We start from the raw sequence: 23,438 nt of genomic DNA, 5'->3' as shown, positions 1-23,438 counted from the left end.
TTCTAAAAACTTACCTGTTAATATTTTACATATATTTATATTAAAATCTAATTAAACCAGAATTATCGGTACTATAATTTTTAGCATCCTAAGTTCAACAGGTTAGTGTAATTTCTTCAACAAATGACGAAAAAGACATTTTGATGCTTTCCCTTGGTTTGGCATTTGTTAAGCCTTCATTTAAAAGATAACTATATCTCATATTATACGTGATTGAATATTAATAGATTCTAACATATTTATCCTCTCCCTCTTAATCTAACATTATCATTTATGGCCTTGAAAAATAGATTCTTTACTTATTCCCGGAAACTAGGGATGGAACTAGAGAGAAAGTGATCAAAGCCGTCCCTCTTAAAAATATAAAATTATAATATATTTTAAACTATTTTTTATATTTTTTATTAAAAATATATTTTCGTTCTCCTAAAATTTTATAAGTTTAAGTTCACTTAAATTTAAAATCATACGTACGTCCATGCTGAAAATAACAGTGACCACACAAGAAAAACAATAATAATTACAGTTTCAAATTTCTTAAAAGAGAGAATACATTTTTAATTAATAATTTCCACATATAAAACTGGTGTGATGCCTTTTGTTTTTTGCTTTATTTTATTATGGTTATTAAAGTGGGATTGACCCCATCTACTTCACACAAAATCAAATCCCTCACCCCTCCCATTTCCCATATCTCCTCCTCCCCCACCACCACATTACACACAATTGAGAAAAAAATGTACATTAGAGGGTATCAGCAACCAAGCCAACCTGGCTGAATCATTGAATTTATGCATGTGGGACTGGAAAACAATCTTACAATAAATTTTCTCACCATTTTCCATCTTCCCATGTTTGGCTGCATCATCCCACCGTTAAAAAAGAAAGAAAGAAAGAAAAAAATCCTATGGTAGAGAGCAAAGCATCACACTTGTAAACTATGCTGGGTTCACCTGCAGTAGACCAACAATGGAGTAAAATATTTCGGTTGGAACGAGATACTCGACATGGAGAGAAGGTTAAATGAGAAGATATTATTTCATTATTGGTACGGTAGGCTGACACATTAAATGTTTTGAACAACTTGACATGGTGGCGTCCCTACCTGGATTTAGCTGTAAATGTTCCTTCGGCAAATAAACAAATGCGAATGAAAAGGAAGATTAAGAATTATACCCTTTGAATTGTTTCGAGTTTTGTTTAATGGCACGAGGGAAACGACGGTGGTGGTGTTTCATATGTTGCATGTGGTAAAGCGAGAACCTTGTCCCATGTCCACCAGCATTCGGCATGCTACTTCAAGCAACTTCCCTGCCATACATTCGGGTAATCAAGCATTACTCACGGCTCAATTAAAAATACACAGTTTAACGTCATGAAAACAACTCCCCAACTTAATATATCAATGACATCGGTTATGCTTTCTATTTAGTATGTGTTTTAAAGCAAAGTTATTGCGGTTTAGGGAAAATTTGAGAGGGAAAGTCCAACCATATCATTGTGGTCCCTTCAACAAATCAACTTCATTCCTCACAACCACCAGGGTGATCAGGTTTAAATTCCAAATCAAATCTCTCTAAGACACGATTTACCAACTAATCTCATTACTTAATTGTTGATTAAGCTAAGGAAAGCGAGTTTCATAGAATTCAATGACACAAACTCCACACATCCATTTATGATCTACGGCTGCCGCATCACACAACAAAATTTTATGTTAAATGTGAACTGAAAAAATTATATAATGAAATTTTAGGTGACATAATTGAAATATCAATATAAAATATAAGAAAATATATAAATTATACGAAAAATTTAAAATATTTAGAGATGCAAAAAAAAAGTAGAGTTCCTAATCTTTTGCTCTACGACAAAACCTTTAGCCTTTTCTATAATTTATATGTTGTATTTTTTTAAATAAAAGTCTAAGCTTTGTTTTTCATTTTGTGGATGCGCAAAAACTAAAGAGAAAATAATTTGAGTGATCGAAAATGTCTTATAATATATGATTTTAACCAATTTTTTGGGGTTTGTAAAAATAACCAACGAATTCGCAACACAGTTTTCGAATTCGCAACAAGAATTTATATTTCGTAACACGAATTTACCAAATTCGTAACTCAAATTCAGATTTCGCAACTCGAATTCACCAATTTCGTAACTCAATTTTACCGCGTTTACCTATATAGATAATTATAAACCAATGCTTTGATGTAAGTTGCAGAATTTAAGTTACATATTGTAAAAAAAATTCAAAATAAATTTCAAAATATTTAATATCTTTTAATAATATCATGTTTATATTTTTAAATTGAATTATTAATAAAATCGGTAAAAAATGATCGAAAATATCATTATTTTGACCGGTTATAATTACCAATATAGGTAAACTCTGTAAAATTGAGTTGCGAAATTGACGAATTCAAGTTGCGAAATCCAAATTCGAGTTGCGAATTTTTACCGCGTTTACATATACAAGTAATTATAAACCAATGCTTTGATGTAAGTTGAAGAATTTAAGTTACATATTATAACAAAATGACAAAAGCAGAAAAATAAATTTCAAAATAATAATTTTAATACATTTTTTAATCATATCATGTATATATTTTTAAATTGAATTATTAACAAAACAGGTAAAAAATAATCGAAAACATCATTATTTTGACTTGTTATAATTATCTATATAGGTAAACACGGTAAAATTGAGTTGCTAAATTGACGAATTCGAGTTGTGAAATCTGAATTCGAGTTGCGAAATCCGAATTCGAGTTGCGAAATCAGAATTCGAGTTACGAATTTGAAAACTGAGTTGTGAATTTGACAAATTCGTGTTGCAAATTCGAAAACTGTGTTTTAAATTTGACTTTCATATTACAAATTCGAAATTGAGTTACGAATTCGTTGATTATTTTTACAAATCCAAAAAAATTAGTTAAAATCATATATTATAAACATTTCTCTCTATATTCTTAAAAATAATTATAAATATAAAAACAATAAACTAAAAGACAAATCTACCCTTTGACTTTTTCACCCACCGACACTCCCGATTTATTAACACTATTCCCTCCGCCGAAAAAATCCCCGGAAACCACCGTACAGTATTCTTGCCGCTACTATTCCCAAAATGTAAAGAATTAAAAAATATATATAATTTCGAAAAAAAAAAAGGATAAGAATTTTATTTACCTCTTCTGGGTTTCGCCGTGGCAACTTTGATGGTCTTCTTTTCTTCCTTGGTTTTCTCTTCCGGCGGGAAAAGAACCTCGTCGATTCCCTGCACCGAGATCCTTCCGTCGGTGTAAATATCAGGGTCGAACAAATATGCGGATCCATCGGCGTGCCCGAATTTGACGGACCCGTCGGCTTCTTGAGCCATTACTTTGTGTGGTAACCTCAATGTATCGTACGACACTTTCCCGAACCTTCTCACCGAATTGTACATGCTCTCCTCCGTCTGGTATTCGGGGATTATGTGGTAGTAAATGATTTGTTCGGGTGCGCCCGGTTCGCTTAGCTGGTCCGTGGTTAACTTGGCCATGGCTTCGTCGTTGGGTGCTAGAACGGTCAAAACGTAGCCCTCGGAGACCAAGCGCCCCATCTCGGTGGCTAACGACGTTAAGTTGACTAAAATATCAGCCATTTCATTGTACCCTCCGTATTGTACCAATGTTTGGATGAAATCTTTAACTTGTCTCATTCCGTTGAAATGGTGGTGAGGTCCGCCTGGTCCCGGAGCCGGAGCCGGAGCTAGTGACGGGCCTGGAGCCATTGCGTCGTTAATCGGGAGAACAGGCGGCGAGCCGGGTTTGAATGGCGGGGCGGGTTTCTTCAAACGGTGGGTTCTGGGGTCAACTTCGGGAGCTCCTTCTGGTTTGACGGCGGAGATTGAGCGAAGACTTCTACGGTTGTTGAAATCTTGTTGTACTGATCGAGGAATTAATAACTGTTCGATGCCGTGGATGACACCGTCGGGACGATTAACGGCATTGGGGTTAATGACCCTGGCTGTGCCAATTAATTTAGCCCCGGATGAAACTTCACTGGAGAGCTGAACTCGGTGATTGGATAAGGTACGGTGGACGGCCGAGTCGGACGTCGAATTGGGCCACGAGTGCGGCTCAATCCTGGCGGGCACAATGTGGTAAAGCAAGAGAGTCTGGAGGGACTTGAGGTTGCCGGGTTCCAGTAAAAAGCGCTTGAACTCAGGGTCCAGGTTCCGCTCCAGGGCTTCGTTCTTGGGAGCGAAAATGGTGATATTGTGTCTCCCAACAGATTCTTCCAGGGTCTGTAAAAGCAAGGCTTTCTCCACCAATTCGGCAAGCTCCGTATAATGCGAGTCCAGCAGAGCCACCAGGACTGAGTTGGAATTGATCTGACCCAAGTTATTAGCCGCCGCCGCCGATGGGGTTTCTTGCAATGCAAGGGAGGATCCAAATCCAGACAAGAGAAAAAGGTTGAAGAAACACAACAAGAGACCCATAATTTGGCACTGGAAACAGAGGGAAAAAGCAAAGAGAGTTCTTTTATTTACTCCAAAGACAAAGCATTTGGGTTTCAATATAGCGCTTTCAAGTTTAGGTTTCACTGTCAGCCTGTGATTGTACCGACGGAGAGGTGGTAAACAATTGAAGGAGTGGAAGGGTTAACAATAGCGTCGGTTGGGGGTTAAAAGTTGGCAAGTGCAACACGTGGAATTCTTTTTCAAAGATTGCCTTGCCGGCTTGTGTTGTCGTGTATTGACTTGTCTACGCTTTATTTTCAGTAGTATTTGGTATGAAGAGGGTTCTCTTTCTTTGCTTTGGAGTTTACTTGAAGCATTTTTAAATGATTATTTTGTTTTGGCATCAAACAGCTACCAGCATCCTCATGTTTATGCATTCATCAAACAGCTACCAGCATCCTCGTGTTTATGCATTCATCAGACAGCTACCAGCATCCTCATGTTTATGTATGGTATGAATCCTCAATCTCTTATATTGAAACCCAAATGCATCTGATACTCAATCCACTTCTTTCTCCTAGATTTGTCTATCCCCTTTTAAATAAAGTAGTTCGTGATCAGTTAATCAGCTGGTCAAGATTCATTTTATTTTATGAATTATCATATTTTTTATACCCTTTTTTTTCTCTTCTCCAAAAATTGCACCTATGTTGTACCTCTGAAATATTACTATGGATCAAGTAGTTATAATATTTTTTTTGACATGATCACTACCCTACCTACATAACCTATAAATAGTCATAATGATCCCAGATTTAACATTATAGATCAATATATAAATTATCATGCAAAATGAAAAGGAGCTCTCCGTCTCTATAAATGACTTTTTTTTTAATATAATGGGAGAAGCTAAGAAAAGGCTTCAGTTCACAGCAACATCATCACCTAGCAGGAAAGCAATTGCAGTAGGTGGTTGATCAAACCGGGTCACACCGAAGGGCTGCTGCCAAGCTGCTTTTGCGATCGCATCTGCCACTCTTGCCATTGCGAGCAACATGTGAAAAACGAAGCCACCATCGACGAGAGAGCATTTCAACTAAATGAGGAACCATATGAGAAACACCATCCATATCTCTCCCTTGCTGAACAAGGCGAAACGCCTCCATACAGTCCGTCTCCACCAGAACTTTACGAGCACCTAACCGCCAAGCCTGATTCAAGCCTCCATAAATACCCCAAAGCTCCGCACCCAAGACCGAGCATGACCCAGGAGCTTTGGAAAAACCAATTACCCATTGTCCATGCGAATCATGAATAAAACCACCACAAGCCGCAAGACCGTAGAGTTTGATGCAACTTTCCGTCTAAATTAAAATAGTGATCACAACCAACATTTTCTCATCAACAAAATTGTTGATTTTACTACCAAATAAAATTAACTTTAAATTTAACATTTTCTCATACAATCTCATATCACGTAATGTGGTCTGATGCTTATGAAACTATCATCTCACCAACATTTTTGTAACAACAACAACAACAACAAAACCCAATTCCCATATGTATGGGGTAAGGGGGAGGTAGGGTAGTAGACTGCCCCCAACGCCAGGTTGGGAGTAGCTTCCGTGAAAGACCTCCGACAGTCAGAAAATTAAAAATATAGATAAAATGCAATGCATGTATAAATAAATATATAGCTAAACAGTATTCATATGCAGTCATTAAAATCATATGTGCGTTTGTAATGGGAATTAATCCCTATAAAATAATCCCTGCGAAAGAATCTCTGCATATAGACAGAAACATAAGACCCAGCTAAATTTAAAAGAAGAAACATGAAGAGAATGATAAACAAACGTCAACGATATCAAGCCCAGTTCCAATCCTTCATAAATACCAATAACAGAAACGTATAAAAAGTAGAAGTCATGGAAATTACTACAAAGGCATTAAAAGAAGACAGAGATGATACACCCTATAGATGTGACCCACACCACTCGACTACCCTAGTTTTTAGCCTCCATATTTTCCTATGAGAGGTCATGTCTTCGGTAAGGGCTAACTCCATCAAATCAGATCTCAAGCAGTCTTCCCACTTCCTCCTTGGTCGTCCTTTCCTTCTGGCACCGTCGACTGTAATCGACTCTACCCTCCTGACCGCATCTGACGGTAGTCGCCTAAGGACATGCCCAAACCACCGTAGTCTTCCCTCCCTCAATTTTTTGGAAACAGACACCACCCCCAAGGACATCCTAATAGCAGAGTTTGTCGTCATATCCCACAGAGTCCTACCACATGTCCATCGAAGCATTCTCATTTCTGCGGCCTCTATCCTCCTTACGTGATCCTTCTTGGTTGCCCAACATTCTGATCCATACAACAGCGCTGGTCTTATTGCCATTCTATAAAATTTTCCCTTAAGTTTTAGAGGCACCTTCTTGTCACACAAAACTCCAGTAGCGGCCCTCCACTTTAGCCATCCCGCCTTTATACGGTGTGTAATGTCGTCATCTACACTCCCATCTTTATGTATCATAGACCCTAGGTACTTGAAACAATCCTTTGATGGGAGAACGTGTCCTTCTATGCATACTTCTACATCTTCATCGTTTTGGTTCCCATTGAAGTTTGAACATAAATACCCTGTCTTTTCAATATTGATCCTTAAACTTTTTTCTTCCAAAGCAGTCTTCCAGGTAGCCAGTCTACTATTCAACTCAGATTTTGTTTCAGCAACTAGGACAATGTCGTCAGCGAAAAGCATACACCATGGTACACCGTCTGGTGTCGCACAATAGATGTCGTCCATAATCAAAGTGAAGATGTAAGGGCTAAGAGCCGACCCCTGGTGGAGTCCGATTTCCACCGAGAATGCCTCGGTGTCGCCAACTGTAGTCCTGACGTAAGAAGTAGATCTACAGTACATATCACGAATTGCCCGGATATAAGCAGTTGGGATCCGTCTCGTTTCAAAGTCTTCCAGATCGTATCGCGGGGAACGCTATCATAAGCCTTCTCAAGGTCAATGAACACCATGTGAAGATCTACTTTTCCCTATATTTCTCCATAAGCCGTCGAAGTAGATGAATCGCCTCCATGGTAGACCTGCCTGGCATAAAGCCAAATTGGTTTTCCGAAACCCTAGTGACTTGTCTCAACCTAGCCTCTATCACCCTTTCCCATAGCTTCATGGTATGGCTGAGTAGTTTAATACCTCTGTAGTTACCACAACGTTGGGGATCTCCTTTATTTTTATAAATTGGTATCACCGTAGACTCTCTCCACTCCTCTGGCATCTTGGCAGTATCTAAAATAATATTATAGATGTTGGTCAACCACTTAACTCCCTCTTCTCCTAGGGCCAACCACTCAGTGATAGGAATTTGATCAGGACCGACAGCTTTGTCCCTTCCCATCTTTCTAAGAGCCATTTTGACTTCCTCAAACCCAATCCTACCTGTAGGGCAGTCATTGGCCGTAGTATGATAGTCGGCTGACCCATCAACGATACTATCTCTACATGGAGAGGCACCGTCATTAAATAAGCTAAAGAAGTAACTACCCCAAACCCTCTTAATATCATGATCTTTCGCTAAAAGAACACCATTGTTGTCCTTAATAAACCTAATGTTACCTAGATCCTTTTTCCTATTCTCCCTAGATTTTGCAAGTCTGAAGATGCCATTTTGTCCTTCTTTGGTGTCTAATCTCTTGTACATTTCCTCGTATGCCTTATCCTTTGCTTTAGCTACCGTTTTCTTGGCTTCCCGCTTTGCCTCCTGATATCTTTGTTTAGCTCTCGACCTTTCTTCGTCGTCATTGCATTGTAGAAACTCCTTGAAGCAAGTTTGTTTTGTCTTCACCTTAGTTTGGACTTCGTCGTTCCACCACCACGATTCTTTATGTTCCTTGGCCTTCCCCGTTGACAACCTAAGGGTGTTTTTGCCCACCTCTCTGATGGAATTTGCCATATTTTTCCATAACATATCTGCATTTTTTGAGTTTGTAGTTTCAAAACCTGTATTAGACAAAACCTTACTCCTAAAGTCATCAGTTGTCGCTCCATGTAAGTTCTTCCAGAGGATCCTAGGTTTACCAAGTTTAGCCCTCCTATGAGTGCTCCGCCCGTGGGGTACGCGGAACACCAAAACCAACAATCTGTGTTGTGATGCACATGCCTCTTCAGGGAACACCTTACAGTCAATGCAAGCCCATAGTTCCCGATTTCTAACCAAGATGTAGTCGATTTGGGTACAATGTCCCCCGCTATGAAACGTAATCAAGTTCGCATCTCTCTTATTAAAGAAGGAGTTAGTGATCACCAAATCGTGAGCGGTAGCAAAATCAAGCAACATACGCCCCCCATCGTTCCTGCTACCATAACCGAAACCCCCATGAACAGCGTCATACCCGTCGGTTGCACTGCCTATATGGCCATTGAAGTCTCCCCCTATGAAAACTCTTTGGTCCTCCGGAATGCTCCTAAGTATATCATCTAACTGATCCCAGAAGCAACGTTTCTCCCCCTCCCCTAGGCCAACGTGTGGGGCGTACACTGAAAGGACATTTACTACTTCCTCATCTATAATAACCTTAATCATCATGATCCTATCCCGGTATCTGCAAACTTCAATTACATTTTCCTTGAGTCTAGAGGATGCCAAGATACCCACCCCATTTCTAGCGTTATCTACGCCTGAATACCACAACTTGTACCCATTACACTCTCTGGCGCGAGACCCTTTCCACCTAGTCTCCTGAATACATGCAAAATCTATTTTTCTATTATTAAGTACGTCGGTCAGCTCCAGCAGCCTAGCATTTAATGTGCCTACATTCAACGAGCAAACTCTTAGTCTAGTCTCTTTGTCACCACTCTGTCGAGCCCTCCCCCTATACGTCCCATGGGATCTAAAAGAAGGACATGACCTCAAGTAATCATCTATAACCGAAGCTATGAGGAACTATGAAACAAAATGCAAAGAAGACAGAAGATGCACCAATAAAACGCTAGAAAATTGAGGGGTACTACGAAGCCTAGTTGGATACGAAATATAATTTTTAAGACAAATTAACACTATCTTACTTAACTTTAGGCCAACAGCTAGAAATCAAGTGGTAAAACCACAACAAAATTTATAAATCTTTATATCAATTATACTCAATTTGAAATAACGGTAATGATATAAGATACTAAGAGTCTATGACAATGAAATAATAAAGAGCCAGTAAATCTTACTCAAAGCAAAGTAGTAAAATATAGATCCAGTAGATCCTACTCAAAGCGTAACTACTTTTCAAGTAAATAACAAATTCTATGGATATTTAAGACGTCGTCAACTTAAAGCCTTACTCAAAACATGAACTTTTCTCAGTAAAATTTCTATAAATAATCCAAGCAAAATAACTCCAAATTAACTTCAAAAGAACAAGTTTAAGTTGCATTGAATAACCAAAACTAAGAACCGAGCTGTAAGGGAAACTACTAGGACGCTGAAGAGTAAATCGAACTTTCCAGATCTCTTGTACCCATGGATCTAAAGCTCGACGATATTCTAACAAGCTTTACAACAATCAATTAAAAATATTCAAATTCTATCGCCCGGTCAAAAATCAAAAACCCTAGATTCCAGGAGGAACAATCAACAAAGATCACAATCCGCTTAAAATTAGTAAAATTGGAAGTATAAAAAAGAATACACACCTCTCTAAAGAAATTCTGTCAAAGAATTTTTTGAATCTGAGACGAAGATCAAAATGACCCAATTTGTCAAAAGGCCCTTGAGAACCCGATGGAAATCTGTAAATGGGAGTCGATCCAAAGCACTGGAATAGAGCGATTGCCAGCATGAAATTCTCAAATCGCATGCACCGTTCTTCCAATACGGTTCCAAATGTAAGCATCCAAGTGGAACTTAAAGTTGTTCATTCCCAACATCATGATCAACGTTTTTCCATTGAGTAAATAGTTTTTTTTATATTAAAGAACCTCGAAAACCAATAGGTCAGTGATACAAGTTAAACAGATTATAAGACAAATAAGCACCCCTACACCATATATGCTGGTGTTTAAGGTATTGAACTGACCTTTTGCCCTACCATGATTAATATAGCAAAAACTTGAGTTAACGTTGCTCCAGCAGGGTTCGGTCATCCACCTAGGTAATATGTGCATCTATGGATAATAAACTCAATCTCTTAAAAGGGAAATTTTGATAAAATGGCTCTAAGCTGTCCATCTACATGATTTTCATTCTCTCTTCACTCTTCCTTTTCCATTCACCTGTCCGAATGACAAATATAGGACAATTCTGATCTACTAGTAATCATCGGATCCATCATCCGCATATAAACCATTGCCATTATCCTGATCGTCAACGGATTTATATTTTGTTTTCATTAACCTACCAGAAGATTTCAAGGCTTTTATGGCTTCCTGACCTTCTCGGCCTGTAACTCCAACCCCTTCTCTGAAAGCTTCCGTTTTCTTTTCGACTGATTGCCTCCGGCCGTATCCTCTGTAACAATTCACAAATTAAACATACAAGTCGTGTTAAACTTGGGAAGTCAACGTAGAACATCAACAATCTGAAAAAAGTGTAACTAAGATACTAAAAGTCTACATTGATCAATAATTTAAAATCATGGCATCTAGCTCTAACTCGAAATATACACGCCAGGTTAAGCACTTTTCCTCCAAACTGAAAATATTTGCTTTTACATTATATTCAGCTTTTTTTTTTATGAAAATCTAAAGAAATAGATCTCCATTTTAGTTGTCATCTGTAATAACATTCCCCCATCTTGCATGAAACCAAAATTCACTAAAAGGTATCGAAAGATTCAGTTAAAATCCAAAAGTAAACGACTCAGAATGCAGAAAACTTCCAGCATCATGATCCAACTTGACAACACAACAGCATATTCAAACCCCCTTTGAAATTGCCGACATTTATGTTTATTACAACTAGTCATTACTCACACATGAAACTGCATATTGAAGATATTCTACCAGAAAGCAATGACAATTTCATATAGAAATATTCTTCCGTTTCAGTTTAAAAATAACAAAACTATTACAAAATTTAACCAAATGTGTAGACTTCGCACTTATCATGCATATGCATGCGTATGAAACTATGAATACAAAATGTTTGTGCAATTAATACTATTAATGCTGGCTTGTATGATCTTTTTGTACATGGCATAACTAATTGTTATTAAGAAATCAAACGTGAAGAATTATATAATTATAAGAATAGATTACATAGTTTTCTTTTCCTGAAGTTCAATACATGTAAAATAAAAGAAATAGAATAGAAGTAAAACAAAACAGACTATTCTTATAATTAACTGACTGTGTGGCTTATTAAACCGCCTTTTTACATTATACAGACTTAGGACGCAGGAGATAATGGTGTTAAGCATAATCAACATAAATAACTACTTATCAAACCACTAAGTTAGGAATTCTATTTTCAATAAAGTTGGCATCATCATTGCTAGCTTAAGAGGGTTCACCCACAACTCATTTGGATTTTAAACTCATTGATTTGGGAACCTATTTCACAAATGAGGACCAATGAACTTCATTGTTTTATGCGGCTAGAATACCATTCCAATAAGGGTTTCAAATCGCGATCGCGGTCGCGTTTTCGGTTATTTCGGATTTACCGTGATTGTCGCGCTACTGCGGTCGTCGCGGGTAACTCGGACGGCGGGAACCGCTATATCGCGGCCGAAATCGCGGTCGCAGACCGTTTTTTGAAACCCTGATTCCAATCAAACATGACTAAAAAGGAGATTGAAACATTTATTACATTTGAGGGGGGAAATTTACCCTCTAGTGGACTTGAGGCATCGTGGGCTGCTTGTCCATTCTGTCCATTCTCTTCGGAGAGAGATGATCCGGAATGATTACTATCAACCAACTTTGACGAACTTCCCACACATTTGTCCTGCTGTTGGGGATCATCAGGACAAGGAGTGGCAGGCAAGAAGCGTAACTCCTCTTGTGACATATCAGAATCACTGAGTGGATCCTCCTCCACTGTCACAATATCAACTTCATCATCTTCATTTATATCTGATTCTTTCACCTGCACCGATAAAAATAATTTAGAAACAAAAGCCTAATCAAAATATTCACGCACAATAACTGTTTTGCATCACCTTTTCGGTTTCAGGCACCAGATCAAACTTGTCTTCTCCTTCCACATACTCCTCATTTTCTTCAAGCTCTTTGAAATCAGGAGCAAATGCACTCCAGTTTTCAGTGTAGTCTTTAGCCCAGATATAAACCAAGCCAGTCAAGGAAACAGAGACAATAATAGGGTGGACAGGATGCCACACTAAATCAAACATGGCTTCCTTTGGGCCTTCAAGGATTTTTACAAGATAACCAGCACGGTCCCATGTGTACATCTTATGCTCTCCTTTGATAGAAGAAGCAGCTATTACCCACTCACCATCACCACTGAAACATGGTGCTTTCCAATGGATCTTCGTGATTGAATCTTGAAACTCCCGAAAAAGAGCCAAGCATTTGGATCCAACAGCCTTCAGCTTCTCAAGAGTATCTTCCATTCTGATGGTCTTGTTAAGGTCATCAAGAGCTCTAATTCCATCTTTCAAGGGTAAAATATTTTCATAAATCCTGATCACTCTATCATTTGAATTTGTAAGGAGGTACTGTCCATTTCTGCTGAAAACAATGTTCTTGATCATAGCACCGCCAGAAATTGGAACTATAGCAAGTACTTTGACATTTTTGTGATCTATTATAAGTATTTCACCTTTGGAGTTCCCCACATATACCAGATCTCCATTCTTGTTAAAGCAGGCAGCAGTGAGTGTATAAGAGGTTCCATCAGGGATCTTGTTACGAAAAGGTGGAGCAACACCATTTCCCATGTCGGAAACATTGACTGGGAGTGCAGTTGAGCCTCCAGTACTTAAGTCAACAATCATTGGAGCAGATGATAGGGGGCAAGCTAAACAGACAGATGGTGTTGAGGAACCCGGATGAAAACGAGCTTGTAAAGGCGTTTGTTGCAGAACGATACGAGTAATCTTCTCACCATTGACAACATCCCAAAGTGTTAATGACTTGTCAGCAGCAGACACAAGAATTTGATGGCCATACTTTGACCAGCAGACACTTGTTATAGCAGCAGTACAGTCTCTATCTCTAAGCTCCTTGGCGATGCCCCTGGTCTCAAAGTCCCAAATAACACAACTTCCATCAAAGCATCCAGCTGCCATTAAATGCAAAAACCACAAATATGTTCACGAAGTGAGATTTACCAGCATGGTGTTCTTAAACACATAATTGCAGGTTCAGCAGAAAAATAGTCAGAAGAGTGATACTTTAAAATATCATGAACTGCAATTCGTCATACTTTCCCCGGCCAACTAAATATCCCAACAACAACAACAATAAAACCCTATTCCCATATGCAATGGGGTAAGGGAGAGGTAGGGTAGTAGGCTGCCCCCAACGCATGGTTGAGAGCAGTTTCCGTGGAAGACCTTCGACAGTCAAAAAATTAAAATAAAGATAAAATGCAATGCATGTATAAATAAATAAATAAATACATAGTTGAACAGTTTTCATATGCGCGTTTGTACTGGGAAGTACTCCCTGCAAATAAATCCCTGCATAAAAAATCTTTGTATATAGACAGAAACGTAAGACCCGACTAAACTTAAAAAGATGAAACATGAAGAGAAGGATACACAGTAGTCAACGTTAGCAAGCTACGAGAAGGAATAAAGTTCAATGGGATAAAACCTAAACTAAGGTAACACTACTCTGATATCCTAGTTCTAAACCTTCATAAATTCAAATGACAGAAACGTATAAAAAGTAGAAGTCATGGAAATTACTATAAAGACATTAAAAGAAGACAGAGATGACACACCCTATAGATGTGACCCACACTACTCTGCTACCCTGGTCTTAAGTCTCCATAATTTCCTATCAGAGGTCATATCCTCGATAAGGGCTAAATCCTTCAAATCAGATCTAAATCAGTCTTCCCACTTCCGCCTTGGTCGTCCTCTCCTTCTGGCACCATTGACTGTAATCGACTCTACCCTCCTGACCGCATCCGACGGTTGTCGCCTAAGGACATGCCCAAACCACCGTAGTCTTCCCTCCCTCAATTTTTCGAATAAAGGCACCACCCCCAAGGACATCCTAATAGCAGAGTTTGGTGTCATGTCCCACAGAGTCTTACCACATGCCCATCGAAGCATTCTCATTTCTGTGGCCTCCATCCTCCTTACGTGATCCTTCTTGATTGCCCAACGTTCTGATCCATACAGCAGTGCTGATCTTATTGTTATTCTATAAAATTTTCCCTTAAGTTTTAGAGGCACCTTCTTGTCACACAAAACTCCAGTTGCAGCCCTCCACTTTAGCCATCTCGCCTTTATACGGTGTGTAACGTCATCATCTACACCCCATCTTTATGTATCATAGACCCTAGGTACTTGAAACAACCTTTAAGGGGAGAACGTGTCCTTCTATGCATACTTCTACATCTTCATCGTTTTGTTTCTCACTGAAGTTTGAATATAATTACTCTGTCTTTTCAATATTGATCCTTAGACATTTTTCTTCCAAAGCAATCTTCCAGGTAGTCAGTCTACTATTCAGCTCAGTTTTTGTTTCAGCAACTAGGAAAATGTCGTCATTGAAAAGCATGCACCATGGAACACCGTCTGGGGTCGCACAATAGATGTCGTCCATAATCAAGACGAAGATGTAAGGGCTAAGTGCCGACCCCTGGTGGAATCCGATTTCCATCGGGAAAGCCTCGGTGTCGCCAACTGTAGTCCTGACGTATATAGTAGATCTAGAGTACATATCACGAATCGCCCGGATATAAGCAGTTGGGATCCGTCTCATTTCCAAGGTCTTCCAGATCGTCTCGCGGTGAACGCTATCGTACGTCTTCTTAAGGTCAATGAACGCCATGTGAAGATCTCTATTTTTTTTCTTAGATTTCCCTATAAGCCGTCGAAGTAGATGAATCATCTTCGTAGTAGACTGTCTGGCATAAAGCCAAATTAGTTATGTTGTTTGAGTAAAAGATACCGCATTTTGATGGGATTTCCCTGTTTTGGTTATGCTATTAACAATTAAATATGTATTTTCTTCCCCTTCTTCAAATTTTAGTTAATGATAGAAACCAAGTAAGTCTTAACCTTGGAAAAGAACTTATCTTTCATAACACATTGAGTGGCTTCAGTTGTAAAAGGTAATGTTGTTCTCAAAGAGGGTCTAAATTCGAACAGCTACGTGTACGGTATGTATGAGTCATAAATGACCAAAAAGATTATGAACAGAATCACTTATACTACCTTGTAATCACCCCCATTATATTAAAAAAAACTTATCTTGCAACTCCAACTAGCTCAAATCGCTAAGGAAAAGTTACAGCTTTTCGATCAAAAACACTGAACATTCGTAGCACCAATTTTCTATTGAAAAAAATATATATAATAAAGGGAGGGAAATTTACCGGCGAGAAGGGTACCACGGCGATTAAAGGCAATGCATTTCATAACCCCCATGCTCCAAATACTCTTCTATCACCTCTGGAAAATCTCCTTGCAATGGATCTTCCAAACAAAACCCAATTTCAGAAAACCCAAAAACAACAAAAGAAATAATTTTTAAAAGGAGAGGAAAAAAGAGATGATGTTTTACCAATAATTGGGGCATTCATCTTCTACTGGCTTAGAGATCCCACTGAGACAGACGCCCTAAGAGGAAATAATTCTCGAAGAACAACCGAATAAACCCTTTTTCTTATTCTTAAATTGGGATAAAGAGAACAGATAAACCCCCCACGTGTTTACCACTTACCCTTCGACGAACGAGACATGGAACTGCAGTGTTGCTTGGACCAATTATTTTGCTAATTGCATTCCGACCAATTCTCCTTCTCCTGCTCGTACTAAAGAATCAGTTAAATGGAAACCGCTCCTGATGGTTGGTGTTGCATTAACACTGACGCTGCTATTGATCCCACCACGAATGAAGGGACTGTTGGCTGTGTTATCCGTTCGGCCGATGGTGGTTGGCTTATGGGTTTTAACAAAGTTGTTGGCATCTCTAACCCTCTTCAAGCGGAGCTCTGGGGTATCCTCACTGGCATCAAGCTCGCTCGGTCGTTCGGACTCAACTCAATTCTTATCCAAACTGATAATACTCAAGCCGCTCTTCTCATCAATGATCGCGAAGCTCAGCGAAGCCCTTTTCCTTTGGTTCACGCAGGGCGGATGTACGTGGCTCTCTCCAGAGTGCAATCTATTATTTCGAGAAAAATACTAAATTTAAATAGTTTATTAATAAAAATAGAGAAAAAAATTGCCTACTCAAAAATTTTAAAACAGAAAGATAAAATTTTAAAATTTTATTTTTTAATTTTTAAATTCGTCATTGATTCACGCCATGACCTCGCACTGTAATCAAAGCTAGCGCATTGAAGTCACTTGGATTAGAGGGTACGAAAAATTTGAATATTTAATTGTGTAAAAAATATTTAAAATCGGATTTAGATAAAATTTGTTTTTTTAAATCGGATCGAATATTTTAAAATTAAATAGTATAATCGGTTTAGGAAAAAATTAGACAACCAATTTTTTTACCGGATTAAAAATCGGTTTGAAAAAAAACCAAATAAAAATTGATTTTTTATCCGAAAAAAATCTGGTATGGAGTTTAAAAACTAGCTGTTAATACAATCAGTTTGGGAAAAAAATTGAACGACCAGTTTTTTTACAGGATTAAAAACCGATTTTTTTCAAACTGAAACTGATTTACACCATTCGACCCTCCAAACCGATTAGGATCCGAACCGATTTTTTTAAAATCTGATTTTTTGACTAGGTGAAAAAACCGGATCGAATAAAATCGATCGATCCGGATCAGATTTAAATCCGACTTTGTAGAACCCTCGCGAAGAAGATAAAGTTGCTGATGAGATTGCCAGATTGTCCTCTGGTGCCAACTTTCAGGTGACTATTCTCCGTTAGGCCCCTTCCTCAATTGTTCTATTCTTGATCGTGATGTTTGGGGTCCCCCATTCCATCGTCTTGTTCGCATCTAGTTAAGGCTTTGGCCTCTCCCCTTTACTCAAAAAAGGAAAGAAAAAAAATTGTCCATCTTCCTAATAAAATCATATATGAATTTAAAATATTATACTTATTTTCATATTAATTTAAAAAGTTTACTAGAAATACGAATCAGATCCAATTTTACATGATTTTTACTATACTACCCTATATTAATATGATAACGTTTTACGTTTTTTTTTTGACATAAACGTTTTACACATTTTTTATTAAAATTTAATTAATAATACATAAATATATAATAAAAAATACTTTCGTAAATATCTAATGATGAAAACTTTTCCCTAATTCCAGTCTCTAATTTCGTTCAAAATTTCGACTCTATCGAATCGGGTTGATATCCGAATTCTTTTACTGTCCATATATTAGAGACCAGTTAACTCCCGATTAATTAATTTTTGGTTACAGGACTTCATTTTATTAGTTAGTCCTTTCTCCTATTTTAATTTAATTGACATGCATACATACATTTAATTGACATGCATACATACATACATATGTCTAACATGTTGGATCTTTGCATGGTATCCATCCAACCACAAACTCCCAACAGCCCCAACTCTGAACCCAAAATGAAAAACCGTTAAACAGAGGAATAGAACGAAACCGAGGTCCCTGAGGAACATGGGAGAATCATAAGCAACATACAGCAAATTCCTTCCCATTCTCATCTTGCCTGTTCATGGATGCACCAATTCTGACACCGCAACTTGCATCATCCGATGAGCCACTCCTCGTTGGCCGCATTTTCTTCAGGTCCTTAGTCGAATATCAAGTCGATATTATCCTCGAATGCAATGCCATCGAACAAGTTTGGTAATTCGCCTGTTTCTTCGAGAGGGAAGCCCGGAGCAAAAAACGACGCCAAACCCGAATCCATGCAGAAACTCCACGCTAGCTCGTTGCCATCGGTCGTCTCCGTCATGACCATCACCGCGTCGTCAACGCATAGAGGGAGCTGCATGTAATGGGGAAGTTGAGGCATATCAGCAACTTCTTCCACTCCTTGTTTTTGTTGCGGTGGTTGTTCGACTTCTTCGGCTCCCATCGGTCGAGCTTTGGGACTCCGTTCTTGTGTTTGATCGAGAAGCAAAATTCCTTTATCCTTCAAACGTTCTATGTAACGGTTAACGTCGAAATTGGTGACGGCATTAGCCCCCCTGTACTCCAACGCCGCCATATCATATGCCGCCGCTGCTTCCTCTTGTGTGTCTTGACAACAAGAGAGTAAAGCATACATAAATGAATAACGCCTAATCGTTTCAACTAAAACCATATCGATTATTTCACTATAAAGAATCATGGTCCACCAAATAAACCCGAACCGATCCGACCCGTGACTTCATTTCGATTAGAATATGAGTTCCGAGGCTTACCATAAGTTCCCAAATAGAGATATTTGTTTCCGAAAACTCGACCAATTCGAGCTTCCCATTTCCCATTGTGGTGATGCCTAGCCACCCCACGGTACTTGGAAACTCCTCGTGAGAATCCACTGCTCTGCCGGCGCAGGGAAGCCAAATACTCCTCCTTTGACATCTTCTTCATTTCTTCAATCTCCTTCTCATATCGATCCATCTGGATTACATGATAACAGTACCCATCACACCATTTACACAGTTTCTTTGCTCTCTTTTTTTCACGCACCAAATCGAAAGTAATATTTTTTACCGGAAAATTCAAGGTGGTCTTGGGTCCCCAGTACTTGAGTGCTGCGAGATCGTAGGTTCGAGCTGCATCTTCCTCACTCTCATAAGCTCCTGCACATCAAGATTTCACCTTTTCCCATTAAAATTATACTGTTTTTTTTTCTGAATTTGAAGTACAGAGTGAATGTGAGTGAAGTGAAGGACTTACCCAGATAAACTAAGGAGACGACAAAAGTGTAAATGCATGGAAAATAAAGAAAACAGGGTCAGAGTTGAAACTAAACCATCAAATATGTTTAAAAAAGAAAAACAATAAACAAATATCAGAGATATGCTTTTCCTTGAATTTCCTTTTTTTTCTCTCCCCAAAAAAAGGTTATATATTTATTACCTTGTCTTCCTTTTTTGCTCTGGATGTTATTCCATGAAGACTTGTCCCAAAGGTGAGACTCAAATCTCCCGGTCCATCTATGCCTTTGTTTAAAAAGAAAAATAAAAACCAATCAAAATATCAGACATGCAAATGCAAAATTAAGCCCAAAACGCATACATTTTGGGTTTAAATTCTTCTCATTAGAACAACAAACCTGGTGACTCCTCTGTAAATGGAGCTTCTTCTTGTAGAGTTAGAACTGGAGCAGCATTTTCGATGTTTTCTGCCCCTTTTAGCCTTGGGCTTCTCTGACACTACTGATGGAATATTATGAAGAAACTCAGACGACGATGATGATGCTGAAGAAGAAGAAGGTGAAGTAATGGAAGAACAATCTGGAGACTTCTTCATTTTCTTCTTTCTTTTTCAATGCAAAGTGAGCACACTTGATATTCCCAATTATATATACACAATGAGGATATTATAAAATTGGTTTTCTGGGGTTTTACTAAAAACAAGCTGAAGCAGAAGGAAATTATGACTTCAAAGTGGGTTTGAGAACTTTGAAGTTTGGGGAGAGTGTAAGAGTTGGGTTAAACTTTAACCATTCAAGTTAATTTTGTCCATTTATAAATGTATAAAGATTGGCCTCCCTACCTACCAGTTGGATAAATTATCTGAATAATCACATTTCTTTCATATTTGTATATTTATCTCATCAAATTTTAAAAAAGTTATGTTTTAATCACTTAAGTTGCCGATTTATTAAATTTTGAATACTTATAATAGTGATTGTTATAGTTTGATCATTGAGTTGACAACTCCAGTTAGTTTGAGACCTGATATGTTAATAGAAATGGTTAATTTTTAATTCGATCATTGAATTTCATATAAAATACCAATTTGACCTTTTAGTATTTTTAAAGTATTTAAATATAATATATATATATATATATATATATATTATTTAGGGGTTGTTTGTTTACTTCAGAATGATTAAGAGCTGAATAATTCAAATGATGAATGATTCAGAGGCTCTGTATGAATTAGCTCTGAATGTGACATGTTGTTTGATAATGGCTCCGAATCATTCAGAATGTACTTATGTGCTGAATCATTCAGCACTGTTTTGTTGAATCACAGTGCTGAATCATTCAACACTGTTTTGTTGAATCATTCAGCACTGTTTTGTTGAATCATTCAACACTGAATCATTCAGATGTGAGAAACAAACACGCTGAATGCTGAACGGTTCAACATTCAGCTCTGAATGGTTCCATTCAGAGCCAAACAAACAGCCCCTTACTCTCATTGGATGACTAGAGTCAAAATCCTCGCACACACCATCGCTAGGTTTGATTTGTGTTAGTGTCGGGGGCGGATGCATATGACCCCGTGAGAGACCAAATGCATACCTATTATTTTAAATTAGGTAGAAACTATAGTTCAATATATTAAGAGAATAAGAAAAGATAAAAAAAAATTTTGCATACCCGCCATGTTGAAAAAATAGAATTTAGAATTTTTAGACCCCATTTATAAAATTATGAATCCGCCATGTGAATAATTGCTAAAGACATTAAAAGTTTAACCTCCTGCAATCCTGTTTAAAATAAGAAACATGTTGGAGGACGACGTAAATGAAGTCAACAGTATCTGATAATGACTTTAATAAACTCGTCAAACAATGGAGACTAACCACTATTACAACGTAATAAGAATTTATTAGTGCCAATTACATATCTATAATTATCCAAACCTACCATACGTATGTAACTAACAAAAATTAAACCTAAAACTAATCACTAAGTTCCCTTCCAAACACACCTTGTCTCGTGAAAAAACTTGCATTGAGTTTCAAAACGTATGATAAAAAAATTGTAGGCATTTGGTTGTACAATAAATAAACTTCTCTCCCATTTATTTCAATAATAAATCAGTTAAAACTTCTTAAAATATAAAAATATCAATCAAATATAAATAAATCTCGCTTATCAATATGGTATTTAGGGATTATTATGGTATTATTCCACCAAGTATAAATATAAACGTTAAAGTGTTTTCACCAAGAACAAAAGACTTGTTCGTTCATTTACGTTCGATAATTCGTTCACTTATATTCGTTCGTTTATATTCATCCAATCTCCAGACCAGTTTGAACTATTATGAATTTATGACGTAATAAATTTTAACCTTAGACTCATTAATATTTTTAAATCCAATTAATTTTACGCTCAAATAAAAATAATGAAATTAATTAAAGAAAATATAAATCATAAAATTATTATTTTAACAATAATTTTTAAACGTTAAGAATTTATTAAATTATTTCAAAGTACGACTAATTTAATAGAATGGGTAAGCTTTGAGATTAACACTGTTGTTGTACTATGTCACATCACCATATTCATTAATCAATATTCAAATTTAATAGCGCAATATCAAAATAAAATATAAAATCAGGTAACCAAAATAAATATGCTAAAATGTGTGAAGTATCAACTAGGTAATTTACCCAATAGTTAAAAAAACAAGCTGTCATTTTTTCATTTACGTGTCAAAAATTCTTTTTAAATTTTTTTTTATCGATTTAGCACTCTTTGTAGAAATGTGTAGATCATTATCTGTGCCTTTTTGCAAGTCTGACACACATGCCAGAAAGTCACGGATCACAATTTGTGTCTTTCATTTAATTTCAACCGTTCACACTTCTCCAATTAATGATATCCATCCGACCAACCCCATCTCAAACCCAATAAATACATACTCATATTCTATTTCAAACACACCAAATCATCTCAAATCATATCAAAACTCAAACCCTCTCAAAGTTTAAATCCGATCAAATTCCATTTAAAATGTAATATATTATATTATAATAAGTTAATATTTTAGTATTTTATTAAATTGTTTATAATCGAGAGAAAGTTTAAAGGTCGAAAAATTCAGAACCAATAATAAAAGGCGCGTGTCATTATTGCAGAAAGGCGTGGATGATGGTTCGCGTCTTACGTTGATGTGGTGCCAGTTGGAATAAGATGCGGATCATCATCCACGCTTTACTGCATATGACGCCACATCAACGTAAGACTCGAATCATCATCCATGCCTATGTGCAAATGGTGTTAAATCGATAAAATTTTCTCAAATAATGTCTCATACGTAAATAAAAAATGTCAAGGAGGTTTTTTTTTGGGTAAATACGGCAATAAACACGAGGCTGGATGGGTTTTCTTGTCAAAGGTCTTGAGGAGGTAAAATTCGATTTTTCATCACCCCCATTAACCGCTAAGAATAAAACATATGGCTACGCTTTTTGAAATAAATGGGTTTAAGACAAACCTAACTTTCGCATCACAGACATACTAAAATCTAACTAAACTGAACCGTACTCTCTGTTCGTGTCAAGTTTCAAGGCACACTACTAGTGTTGCCAGTTCTTTTTTTTTAAAACGGACGTAAGATTTTATACTTTATAATAATACTGTTCGTAGTTAACCGGTCAATAACAGAGGTTCCTTGAGCTTCGTCGGTGCAAAAATGAAATACAGGTTAAAGTCGGGTTATTAACATCTTTGAGACCATTTTTGAAGGGACGTGGCATAAACTAATATGACAAGTTTGACTCTTATTTGTAGGAATATTGACTGTCGAAATTAAGACGATGCGTGTATGATTCTCTTTTTCTTTTTCCCTATGCAGAATTTAAAATTGATACTATTTTATTTGGTTTGATAAATGAATGAATGTCTTAATTTCATCTTTTTTTATAAATAAATAAATTGAAATTAGGGAGGAGCAATAAGTGGTTTGTGTCAAG

At 37.3% G+C, this 23,438-nt stretch overlaps 4 protein-coding genes across 4 annotated transcripts; 1 reads left to right on the top strand and 3 right to left on the bottom strand.

Annotated features, from left to right (window-relative positions):
* Positions 1 to 896: 896 nt before the first annotated feature.
* LOC120154237 (fasciclin-like arabinogalactan protein 15) lies at positions 897 to 4,503 on the bottom strand. Its single transcript, XM_039166057.1, has 3 exons — positions 3,193 to 4,503; positions 1,177 to 1,311; positions 897 to 953 (listed from the first exon to the last, which is right to left on the bottom strand). The coding sequence occupies exons 1-2, from the start codon at positions 4,484 to 4,486 to the stop codon at positions 1,235 to 1,237; spliced, it is 1,371 nt and encodes a 456-aa protein (XP_039021988.1). The 5' UTR covers positions 4,487 to 4,503; the 3' UTR covers positions 897 to 953; positions 1,177 to 1,234.
* Positions 4,504 to 10,452: 5,949 nt separating this feature from the next.
* Positions 10,453 to 16,755, bottom strand: LOC120154235 (protein RBL-like). The gene is given in 6 exon segments (XM_039166056.1): positions 10,453 to 10,965; positions 12,288 to 12,546; positions 12,620 to 13,704; positions 15,979 to 16,027; positions 16,029 to 16,078; positions 16,167 to 16,755. Coding segments are annotated over 6 exon segments (1,554 nt in total). The 5' UTR covers positions 16,186 to 16,755; the 3' UTR covers positions 10,453 to 10,873.
* LOC120154120 lies at positions 16,433 to 17,497 on the top strand. Its single transcript, XM_039165941.1, has 2 exons — positions 16,433 to 16,762; positions 17,414 to 17,497. The coding sequence occupies exons 1-2, from the start codon at positions 16,433 to 16,435 to the stop codon at positions 17,495 to 17,497; spliced, it is 414 nt and encodes a 137-aa protein (XP_039021872.1).
* A 485-nt stretch (positions 17,498 to 17,982) lies between these two features.
* LOC120154238 (ethylene-responsive transcription factor WRI1-like) lies at positions 17,983 to 20,185 on the bottom strand. Its single transcript, XM_039166058.1, has 6 exons — positions 19,833 to 20,185; positions 19,637 to 19,719; positions 19,454 to 19,462; positions 19,268 to 19,356; positions 18,973 to 19,174; positions 17,983 to 18,808 (listed from the first exon to the last, which is right to left on the bottom strand). Exons 1-6 carry the CDS (start codon positions 20,027 to 20,029, stop codon positions 18,357 to 18,359), a joined length of 1,032 nt encoding a protein of 343 aa, XP_039021989.1. The 5' UTR covers positions 20,030 to 20,185; the 3' UTR covers positions 17,983 to 18,356.
* Between the last annotated feature and the right edge of the window lie 3,253 nt (positions 20,186 to 23,438).

This window comes from Hibiscus syriacus, unplaced genomic scaffold (genome assembly GCF_006381635.1).
Source record: "Hibiscus syriacus cultivar Baekdansim isolate YM2019G1 unplaced genomic scaffold, ASM638163v2 tig00111105_pilon, whole genome shotgun sequence".
NCBI lineage: Eukaryota > Viridiplantae > Streptophyta > Magnoliopsida > Malvales > Malvaceae > Hibiscus > Hibiscus syriacus.
This window is presented reverse-complemented; position numbering and strand designations above follow the sequence as displayed.